General features: G+C 42.5%; 1 protein-coding gene across 6 annotated transcripts in view; it reads left to right on the plus strand.

The window, feature by feature from the left end:
- Positions 1 to 2,981, plus strand: part of Pak2 (p21 (RAC1) activated kinase 2) — a 69,978-nt gene extending 66,997 nt beyond the window's left edge. For all 6 annotated transcript variants that reach the window (XM_021255101.2, XM_004834705.3, XM_087187001.1 and 3 more), the window contains one exon: positions 149 to 2,981. In XM_021255101.2, the coding sequence (XP_021110760.1) occupies positions 149 to 235 (87 nt within the window). In that variant the 3' untranslated portion in view covers positions 236 to 2,981. The remainder of the gene's footprint in view (positions 1 to 148) is intronic.
- The last annotated feature ends 9,096 nt before the right edge of the window (positions 2,982 to 12,077 follow it).

The raw sequence follows: 12,077 nt of genomic DNA on the forward strand, positions 1-12,077 counted from the left end.
TACTAAAAAAAAAAAGAAGTGATATACTCACTAGCATTTGGGCAGGTATTGAATGTTTTGTTTATTAAACTATGATCATAAGTAGTATTTGAGGCCTAGTTGAAAAAAGCTGATGACTTTTATACATTGTCTGTGTCCCCCCTTCCAGCATCCCTTCCTGAAACTGGCCAAACCGTTATCGAGCCTGACACCACTGATCATGGCGGCGAAAGAAGCAATGAAGAGTAACCGTTAGCATCACTGCCATGGCCTCATGTTCTTTTCTCCATTTTTCTAAAGAAGTCTTTTAATATATGAAAATTACTACTCTTGGGAGTTTAAAGAGATGGTCTGCATGACATGGAGGAAAAACACAAACTAGTCCCTGAAGATAACCAAGAGAAAATTGCAAAAAGATAATTTTGACTTTCAGATGAACCCCCTTCTTTAGGGTCCAAAAGGAGTGGTGGACTGAATCACTGTGCTTACATCTGGCAGCAGACAGCCTAGCAAGGCCATTTATCATGCTATTTGCTTTTTATTTTGCTGACTTCGTTACAGTAGATCCTGTTTGGTGTCTCCTTTAGGATGTTTTCATTACTTGAATGGCAGATTCGAGTTTTTCAGAGTATTTGTTTCATCTGGTGGTCTTCTGTTCTTTGTAGCTTTCCTTTTCTTTGACTTGCTCCATCTGAGTTGCTTTGAGATGTTTTTCTCATGCCTAAATTCAAGCCAAGTATGATAGAAATTATGTAGCTCTTTATATTGACAAAGGAGGTTGATACAGTTTAACCTTTTTTAGAGTTAGAACCAGCTATTGTTACATGTAGTATTTCAGCTCAGAACTTGAACTGAAAGAAGGAGTAGAAAAGTATGTGATTTTCACTTTTTTTAACAAATGTGAAAGAGTCCTTTTTAGAAATTTCATGGTAGTCAGTTTGGCATTTGTTACATGTATAGAAAGACTAATTATCTATATTTATAACTAAATCATTGAATCAGAAAAAGAATCCCATGGACTGTACATCCTAACAGTTTTGTCTTTTTCAACCTGTTTCCTCTTCAGATTTGGCTTCTGGAACCAAAGTTATTTGCTTTTGCTCCAACTTGGGTCTTAAGACTGTTTGGCGCCACTATCTTTCCCTTTCATCTTGGAAATATGTTTCTGTATATGTTGCAACTTTAGATGTTTTTGTTTTTGTTTTGATTAACCCTTTCTCACTTCACACAAACTCCCCTATTCCCTGTGGAAATAATACAATGACTGTTCAGTTTTTCATAACTTAAAAATTAACTTTTCTTACTCCATTCAAAAGGCAAAATATTTGGGGCTAGCAAAAACAAAACAGGAAACTTGAACCTTGGTGAGTTCTAAAATAGAATCATGAGAGAAATGTCAGTATTACAGACATGCAGCTTATGACTGGCAGACTGTAAGAATTTGTCGTAAGTTCCAATGTTACTAGCCCATTACCAATGTTTTACTGTTAGGACTTAACGTTGATGGATTCATGGGTCATTTGAGATACTGAATTATTTTAGTTTTTTGTTTATGTTTTTTCAAATAAGTGGAGAGTATTCATGTAAAAAAAAACTGGAAAAGAAAAATGAAATGTTCTTATTGATAGTAAAACTTTTTTATTTTAAAGATTTAATAAAAGGTCTGTGACCTATAGCATTAATTATTAGCATGCCCTCTCTTCTCCCCTTCTCTCTCCTCCTCATTTTTTCTTTTCTCTCTCCTCTTGTGTCATTGTTGTTGTAGCCATTGTTTTACTTTTGGAGGAGGTATTGTCCCTTCTGAAATGCCATCTGTGTGGTTGGTTCTGGTGTTTTATTCCCACCATCCTCTCCCGAGGAACTTCACACCTGCAGGCCACCCCGTAATAGTACAAATTGTGAATTAAAATAATTTTACTATTTTGAAATATATTGAAAACTAGCAGGAGTTTGTTTTGTGTTATTCCCATCATATTTGTGTTAAGATACCAGTATGAGGAGAAATGGCTGTTTTTTATTGATGCAGGGAGGTTTTCAGAAAAATTAGTACAATAACGAGTGAAACTTAATATCTAGAGCACTTAATGGCATCTGTTTTCAGTCTTGGTTCTCGATTTCATTGTTCTCTGGACCATATTTGGCCTTCTACAGCCATTCCTAAATTACAGAAACAAGCTGTATAATTTCTGTTGAAAAACTGTGATGCCTCCCGAGTTCCAGATTGGCACATCCTTTGTCAGCTGTTGTCTTGCTGGATGATTCTGAAGACGCCGCCTTGAAATAGCAACCAGCCAGACAAGGAGACTGAGCCTCCCGACCGCCCAAGAAGGCACATCCGTCCCGAGCACAGAGACCAGGTCTAGGAAACACATGCCAATGCCCCACGTTCCCCCGTGACTCCACAAAGGGCTTTCCTGTTGATAGAAGCAGTTAGGGTTTGTATTTGCCACTTCTTCGATGGCTACCTGCATGTCCATTGCTGGCAACGGACTTTGTCATTAAAACCTGACTCCTAGGTTAAGGGAGCTGCACTGTGGTTTATTCTTTACTTACCTGGATAAACTAACCTGTCCTAGAAATATACTTTGGTTAATTCTGAACTGTGGTTTTTAAACAAAATAATCTTAAAAGCAATACAGAATTGTGATTTATTAATTTTAAATTAAAATGTTCAGATCTTGATGAAAGAACAGTTATATCTGAATTAAGATTGATGGTTTTTTAATGATTGCCTTTTGTATTCACTCTTTTTGTCATCACTTTAGAATAAGAATTTCTATTTAAATCTGAAAGTTACCTAAGTAGTCCTCTTGTATTATTAAGACAGTGTTAGTATAGGACTTATTTATTATTTTTATAGACTTTCTGGGGGTCCTAAAGTTATCTTTTTCCTCTTGTTCCTTTTGCTGCTATTAGGGAACAATTAAAACTGGGAAACCATGCAAATACTGAACATTTTATCCCACCTAGAATAATAAACAAGTAGAGCAATTATGTGGCAATCAAGCTCTGACTTCCTGGGTTGAGTGCCTGGCATGAAGCATGAATTCTCTTCCTTTCAACATAGATAATAAGCTGCTTAAAGCTTACCTGGTGACCACCAGTCTTAAACCTGTTCTTTTAACAAGCAGTTGTAAACTACCTATGAGTATTTCTCCTTAGGGCTCACTTAAATACACATTTGTTCATATATACTAAATTCTAGCCAGAATAATTTTAGATCTGACCAAGTAACAACTATAGTTAGAAAAAAATAGGTGCTTAAAGAATTTGCATCAATTATCAAATCTAACATTTTAAAAATATATTGAGATCCATGTCCAGTGAAATGTCCAGGTATTGCTGATTATAGCTAAAATACAACTGAATACTGATTTTTGGTTTTTATAGTGGAATTTAATAGTAATATAAAAAACGGGTCATCTGCCTTGTCTCCCCAGCTCCTGCAATAGACAGTTTTTCTTTAGTGTGTGCATACACATGTGCAGGAAAGAAACACACACAAGCTTTTTTCTTTCCCCTAGCACATTTCTTCAACACTGGCAAAGATGCTGTATTTCATGCTGTTGGATCCACAGAGAGGAGCCAGCTACTGACCTGGCCTTGAAAGAACTGACGTCTTCCTCATGCACCATGCTAGAGCAGTTCCAAGAGGACAGGCAGAAGGACATGTATGAAAAGCATGTCAACTTTTCATTCTATGTTAAGAAGAATTGTATTTGAAATTCAGCATCTTTGCTTTTATTTCTCTTGTTTTGGTAGGTAGAAATGCAGTAAAGTGAAAATAGCTTGAATTTTGTTTTGTCTTCAAATTTTTATATTAGTTTAATTCCATTCAGTTATTTAATTGTTGCATTAACATTAACTGCCGTATTTGATGGTTTCATTCAACAATTTTGTTCTTCGGGGCTAGAAATAAACTTGTTTAATGTTTATTTTTCCATTTCCTAAACTTCTATTTTTTTCTTTTGATCAGAATAGCCTAAAAATGTATATGTTTAAAAAGGATAATAGAGCTAGGCATGGTGGTACATCATCACCTAATCCCAGCACTTAGTAGGCTGAGGCAGGAGGATTGCCGTAAGTTTGAGGCTACATAGTGAGGCACTCTGTTGCCTGGGCTGGCCTCGAATATCTGACTCGTGATCCTCTCTTGCTCTCAACCTCCCCAGCAGTTGGGACCACAAATGTGCACTGCCCCATCTGGCATGTATTTCTTTAATTATAGCAAATGGTCAAAGCATTTGCTTAAGAACGGTTCAAAAATGCCTTGGTGAGTGCTATAAGAAGCAGAGGTTTCTATGGCTTAGTGCGTGCTTTACTACTCCTTTAATGTTTGTGGCTTTTTTAAAATTAGGGAATTATTTTTATGTTAAATTATTTCGGAGTGAAACAATGAATGAAAACACTTTGTGTCTACTTGTATTAGGGTTTTCTGGCTTGTCCAACGCCCCTCTTTAATCTCTTTGAAGATGTAGCAATTTTTCATTGAGTAGTAACTGGGCCTTGCAGGTCATTTCTTACACATCTTTGCTTTTCCTGCTAATTTTCTTTGTCTTTTTGTTTCCTTTGAAAGTTTCTCTGTCCCTTTCACTAGATTTTGTGAAACTCACCACAAAATTGCAAAAACCCTTTTAGAATATTTCCTGTACAGTTAATCTACTCCACTAATAACAGCTCCTTTGAGGAGCCCGGAGTTGGGCTGGGGTGGCAGGTCAGACTGTTGGTCTCCAAGCTGTCCACATGGTGTCTGAGGCTGGGCCTCATTTCACATTCTTTTGTTTCCTGACCACTGTATCTTCTTAGTCTGGTTTCAGAGAAGTGTGCTTCCACAAGCTTTCTGAGAACAAGGTACAGTACTGGGAAGTAGAAGTGTGAAGAATTTGGCATATCTGAAAATGCCCCACATGTAACTGATCAGACAGGATTTGAGGTTGCAACCACCTTTGAGAATGTTGGAGTCAGTGCTTTCTTGTCCTAGAGCCTTTTACTCTGTATCTTGGTTACTTTTCTTGTTGAGACAAAATACCTGATACCCACAAGTTAAAGGAGGAAAAGTTTATTTCAGCTCACCATTTGTAGAGGTTTCAGTTCATAGTTGTCTGACTCCAAGGCAGGGTAGTGTGGCAGAGGGGCATTGCAGAGGAGAAACAGTTCGTGGCGTGGCAGGGCAAGCAGAAGGCAGCAAACCAGCAACAGTAGCTGCAGCAGCAGGCCTGGGTTCCCTTTCCCCTTTTTTTGGTACCAGGGATTGAACTCGGGTCCTTGTGCTTTCAAGGCAGGCAGAAGAACCACTGAGGTAAATCCCCAGCCCTTCCTTTTCCTTTTTATCCCTTCTGGGTTACTTGTCTTTTGGGTGGTACCACCCACAACTGGGTAGGCCTTCCCATTACCCGTACCCAGAACTGTGCTAAACCATCAGTGGACTGACTTAGTCATCATTTACCCTTAATCCCAGCATCATAACCCTCAATCTAGCTACCTCCCCAAACTCCCAACTATTGAGTGCATGAAACTTTGGGAGTGCATCTAGATAGTCGTAACATCTGATAGCAGGACTTTATAAGGGCCCATGTTTCTGCCTCTGGAACATCCACCCTGAAATGTTGCCCTGAGTACTTCAGTTCTAGGAAATTACATTTCTTGGAAAATTGCTTCCCCACTCACCATTGTTTCTTTCTGGAAATCTCACATTAATCTTTATTTCTTGTGCTCCTCTCTTGCATTTCATCTCTTTGCTTTTTGTTTTTACTTTCTGGGACGGTTTTCTTAAATTTCTCTCTGTTCCATTTTGAACATATATGGACTATCTTTTTTTTTTTGGTACTGGGGATCAAACTCGGGACCTTGTGCTTGCAAGGCAGGCAGCGGAACCACTGAGCTAAATCCCAGGTTTGACTGTCGTATTTTGAAGCTTATTCTTGTTTTCTGATCTTTCTGTGGCCTTCTTTCTTTATAAATACAATGTTGTGGTAATTATAAAGGATTTGTCTTTGGTGTGCATGGTTGTAATCCCACCATTCTGGGAGGCTGAGGCAGGAGAATCCCAAGTCTAAGCCCAGCCCGGGCAATTTAACAATACAAAAGGATTGGGGATATAACTCATAGTGAGAGCCCTGGGTTCAATCCCCAGTATCACCACCACCGCCATCACAAAAATAAAAAAATAAGTAAACTTTAGTTCAGGCATCCATAATAAAATATCACAGATGGTGGTTTAAATACCATAAGTTCTGTCTTGTTTTATTTTTTGCTTTGAGACAGGGTCTCACTCCTTAGTCCAGGCTGGCCTCAACCTCGGTCCTTTTGACTCAGCCTACTGGAGCAAGCGCTGTGCACTGAGCTACATCTCCAGCCAGAAATGTATGTCTTTAAAGGCCTGGTGGTTAGAGGTCTGCGATAAGCCACTGGCACAGTAGATGTCATGTCGAGGCCTCTTCTCTTAGCTGTAGGAGGCTGCCATTGCGAATGACCTCTTTGAGAAGCTCCTCCCTCCACATGGGCCCCATCTTCAAATGTCATCACTTGGGGTTACTTCAACATAAAAGTCTGGAAGGGACTAGAGATATACCAAAGTCATCATAGGACTTTTTATTCCCTTTAAATCTGAATTATTTTGGGGGGGTTCCTTTCTTATGTTTTGGTATTCACATAGACTTTAAGATGTTCAGTGAAGCACTCAGGAAGCAGAGGCAGGCAAATCAGCAAATTGCTGTGAGTTTGAGGCCATCCTGGGCTACAGCCTGAACTGCACAGCAAGACTGTCTCAAAAAAACAAGATGTTCGGTGAATACCTGCAGTAACACCAATTCACGCTCTGCTGGAACTGCATTAAGCAGTCCCATCTTTGTGTGTGGATGTCTCGGCCCTGAGCTGGTCCCCTGGTGCTTTCCAAGGCCCTTTTTCCTCTCCCTTGTTATCCAAAGCTATTTCATGACTTCTAAGCTTACATCCTTTCATTTCAAACACTACTTTCTTCTGCTTTACTGCTAGAATATCCGGGGTTCCCTAGCACTCCAGAGGTTGAGGCAGGAGGATCAGACATCTGAAGCCAGCCTGGGTTACATCAGGAGTTCTCGGCTAGCCTGGACTAAAAAATTAAGCCTTTCTAAGAAAAAACCAGAAAAAGCCCAGCATTGAACTCAGGACCTTGTGGTTTCGAGGCAGGCGCAGTGCCACTGAGCTATATCCCCAGCTCCGGGTTTCTGCCTTTGCAGTCTCCAGCCAAGGTGGGAGTTGCTCCCTCTCTCAGCAGCTGTTCTCAACATCCTTCCCAGGTCCTCAGCCACATGGGCTCGTCTTGGCCAGGCTGTGCCTGTGCTGGCCCTCAGCCTTTGCCCAGCCCTCAGCACAACAGAAGCATCTGTGCACACCATCTTTGTTGGGCTTTTCTCAGCTGTATTTAAGCAAAGAGATTATACCTAGTGTTTCCCTTATATTGCTCCTGCCCTGAACATGCCATTGAAACCATCCTAGCCAACATCACCAGTGAATGTTTTTTCAGACAGTGCTGGGGATTGAACCCAGAACCTTCACACTGAGCAGCATCTTCACCAGCCACCCCCCTTTGTTCTAAAGTGTTTTTGTTTTTACTTTTTTTTTTTTGGTACCAGGAATCAAACTTGGGATCTGGTGCTTGTAAGGCAGGCGCTGGAACCACTGAGCTAAATCTGGGGCATATTGGGCTATTTTTAGTCCTAATGACTTCTGTTAAATTAGGTGCTATTCATCTGCCTCCTTGAAGTGATCCCCTCAGTTTCAGAGGCACCTTTCTTTCTGGGCTTTAGTCTCTCACCTCTGGCCTTCAAATGCCTCTCTGAAGACCCCTCAATTTGCTATTCCCAGGCGAATTGCACAGGCTTCCCACATTTGTGATTGATTGATTGATTGATTGATTGATTGATTTTGGGGCAGGTACCAGGGATTGAACTCAGGACCTTGCGCTTGCGAGGCAGGCACAGCGCCACTGCACTAAATCACTGGCCTCCACATTCATGATTTTTGTCTTATCATTTGACAACTTTTATACAATTTGAAACTGCTTTTCAGCCATGTGTGGTGGTGGTGCACACTTCTCAATCACTTGGGAACTGGGGGTGTAGCTCAGTGGTACAGCACTTGCCTAGCATGCATGAGGTCCTGGGCTCAATTGCCAGCATCACTAAACAAACCAAAGCCACCTTTCTTACACTCCAGATAGATACTGGACGTCACACAGGCCCTTCAAACCATGGTGCCCAGCTCATCTCACCACTCTTTCCTGTCCTCCGTCCCCTCCTGTGTGCAGGAAGATCGGCAGCTAGCACTGCCTTTGCCCCTGGGCATGTGACCTAGGTGGTGTCAGGTAAGTCACCAAGTCCTGTTGATTCTGCCTCTTAATAGTCTCTTGGACCTGTTTCTTCATTCTGTCCTTTGCTTCAGGTCCTGGGCATTTTAGGCTTTTTTGTCTTTAGACAGTGTATCCCTAAGTAGTTCAGGCTGGCCTTGAACTCACCTCGTAGCCCAGATGACCTTGAACTCAAAGAGATTCTCGTTCCTCAGCCTCCTGAGGGCTGGGAATTTCAGGCTTTTGCTACCACACCTGACTATTTACTTTTTCACCACACTGCTGGGAGTGGGCTCTTTTTTTCTTTTCTTTTTTTTTTTTTTACATTAGGGGGTCTAATCTAGGGATGTATGCCAGGCACATGTTTTACCCCTGAGCCATGTCCTTAGCTCTGAATGACATTTCTAGACACAAGTAAATTCAGATCATCTCAGCATGGGTAAAAAAATTCCCTCAGTACCTGGATTATCTCTAGTCCCAGTAAAACATCTGTAAAAGTTAATCACTGCTATAAAATGAAATAGGACCTTCACTCTGCTCCTGGGAAAGACATTGTGATTCTTGTTAAAAGCAAGGCAGTATTTGGGAGGTGAGGCCAGGTATGGGGAACTGCTGAGGAGGGAGGCCTGAGACCCCCTGGGACTGAAGCAGCTGAGCAGACCAAGGTAACTTCCCTGTTGCCTGGGCTGCTCACATCTCCACAGAACACTCACTCTGTGGCCCTTCTCGGTAGCAACGTTTAGCAACCGTGGTTTGTTTGCCCCCAGTTTCAAGCTGTATTTGTTAAAAGCTGCCTATCGCGTTACCTTCTGCCCACCCATCCAAATTTGTGCTATGTAGTAGCTGAAATGTTTCCTAGTTGTGCTGCCTTCTTAAAAACAAGTGTCGGGCCGGGGATCTACCTCAGTGGCTCTGTCGCCTGCCTCGAAAGTGCAAGGACCCACGTTCGATCCCCAGTACCAAAAAAAAAAATTCCAAAAAAATTCCCATCTTCTGTTCTTAAATCTGTAGTTATAACAGCATCACAATTGCCAAACCAAAGGTTTTCTCCACTGATGAATTACTTCACTTTGTCTTTTCCTATATTTAAAAACAAAAGGCCGCCATTTTAAAAAACTACTTGCTGATGGCCACACGATTAAGGAATGTCTAATAGTAGATCTGGTTTTGATGGCTTTGATATTGTTAGACTTTTGGAGGAGTTTGGGTTGGAACTAGAAGATAACCACATTCAGTATTGCTTGCACTTCATGATACTTTTAAGATTGCTGCTAGGAATCTGATTGGAGAGTTTTTCAATAAACTTAAAGGAACCTTAACCATTTGAGTTTTCATTGCAGACATTATCTGTTCACACTGTTGGGTATATGAGACGCATTCAGATGTTTGATCATTTCTTTGGTTCATCTGTCAATCTATTGGAGCATGCTCCAAGACAATGATATCACTGAAAAATAAACAGGAAAGCCAGTCATGATGGTGCATAATTCTAGCATTTGGGAGGCTGAGACAGGAGCATTGCAAGTTCAAGCCCAGTGTGCATTACACATTGAGGCACTGTCTCAAATAACAGCATCTAAATATGTTGAAGGTCATTCTAAGTATGGGTTAATGTGTAGGCAGCCCTCCAAGATAAAGAAATTTTAAAAAACTTTTCTCCTAGTACTAGAGATTAAATCCAGGGCCCTTGGAGCTCCCGTGGTGGCAGTGTCACGAGGAGGCCTCCTCACAGATCTTGCTGATAGCTGGGATAGCCTGGGGTGCCCTCCTTAGCGGGTAGCTGGCTTTCCCCCTCCAGAAACAAAGGTGCGTTTCAGAACTGCTTGGCCATCATCACTGAGCCCACCGCGGCCAGGGCCCCTGCAGGCAGCCAGCACACCCCATCAGCACACCCATCGCGGTGATGGGAATTCCCGGGGTTCTCCGTGCCCCGGTGCCCCCACAGTCTACAATGGTGAATAGGCCCCCCGCACCGGGAAGTTACTGCCCATCGGTGGACACTACCTCCCAACTCGTGTTGATTCCAACAGGAGCACTGTGGAAGCCCTTGACGGCCTGGAAGACTCCACCGCGACCACACCCGCTGTGAAGGCACCACCGCAGTCGCCCACAGTTTGCCTCGGCCAGGAGTGGCCAGGGCACTGGGCGCTCGGACCTTAGCCGAGCCACGCCCACGTGGTTGGGTAACTTTAATGGTCAGTATCAATATATTTTGGGGTTGTAAATACTAGCTGTTATATCAGTTTGCGGAATGAGACTTATGATAAAGCCATGAAAGCAAGCAATTCTTCCACAGAAACCAATTATAAAAATTAGCAGCCTGGGGATTTAGCTCCGTGGCACTACGCCTGCCTCGCAAGAGCAAGGTCCTGAGTTTGATCCCTGGTACCAAAAAAAAACGACATTTAAAAAAGGACAAAATTACTAAAAATAACTATTTGAATACACTGAAAAATGACCCAAAGTAGGCAGAAACTAGATAAGAGCTAATTCTTGAAACACTATTCCCAGAGCAGTAAGCCCTGCCGGTTTGCTGCTTTCTCAACGCCCTAGGCCCTGGCTGTGGACAACATTGGCGTCCAGAGCTGCAAAGCAGTGAGAAATTGAGGGGAAAGATTCTGAAAGAGAGCTCAGTGTAGTGATGCACACCTGCGATCCTATCACTCTGGGAGGCTGAGGCAGGAAGATGGCAAGTTCAAGCTCAGCCTGAGCCACTTAGTGAAATCTTGTCTCAAAAAGGGCTGGAATGTAGCTCAGTGTGAAAGCTCTGTGTTCAACCCCAGTACCAGTGGAGGGAAGCTGTATCCTGTATTCTGTCTGCTTTTGAGTTGTTTCAGCTTCCAGTGTTAACAGGGACTTAGAGGTGTGGCCTACAGACACCCAGTGGGTCACTAAAAGCAGACAAAGCTGGACATCCCAGCTTTCACTTTATCTGTCACCTTTATGGCCTTAGAACTTCTGGTCAGAGCCCCGCTCAGCTCTGCATGAAGGCATGTTAAACACTTATGGGGTATCCATCTAAAAACTGGTAATATAAGGTTTCTTAACCCTAAATTCACTTACCCTCTCTCCTCCCTCTCAAGACTGAGGACACCAAGAAAAGAGTAGCTAAATTACATTTCAGAATTTTCAGGGACATCCAATTGCCAGCTTTTATTTACAACATTCCAGACCTCCTGGAGCAATGCCTCAAAGTCTCCAGTCACGGTTTTAAACCTGTAGTCACCTCATATTCCAGGAAACTGCAGCCTCGCAGAACGCCCCATGATGAGGTCACCAATCTCCAGCGGGAAGTGAAGCTGCCAGTCTAAGCCAGAGCCTCCTAGGAACTGAGTTGCCCTCAGGTGCCGGCTCTGAGACACCAGCCAAGATGCTTGACCAGGATTACCTAGCCAACCCCTGCTTTTTTTTTTTTTGTCGTCTCCACTTTTTTGTGAAACCCCAACCTGCTTATAGCCCCTGGAAGACAGATTATAGGGGATGGAGAATGGGGATTGAGCCCAGGGCCTACACATTAAGCTACATCCCTTTTTTTATTTTGAGACAGGGTCTTACTAAATTGCCCAGGCTGAGCTCCAACTCGACACTCTCCTGCCTCAGCCTCCCAGACTGCTGGGATTACAGGGATGTGCCTGCATGCCTTGCTAGAAGACAGATTTTGAACCTCTGCATCTGTCTTCCTGGCGAGGCCATACTAATTTTTTTTTTTTTTTTGGTACCAGGGATCGAACTTGGATCCTTGCACTTGCAAGGCAGGTATTGGAACCACTGA

This window comes from Heterocephalus glaber, unplaced genomic scaffold (assembly GCF_053883595.1).
Source record: "Heterocephalus glaber isolate CG9 unplaced genomic scaffold, H.glaber_assembly_v1.0 deba00001504, whole genome shotgun sequence".
NCBI classification, from domain to species: Eukaryota; Metazoa; Chordata; class Mammalia; order Rodentia; family Bathyergidae; genus Heterocephalus; species Heterocephalus glaber.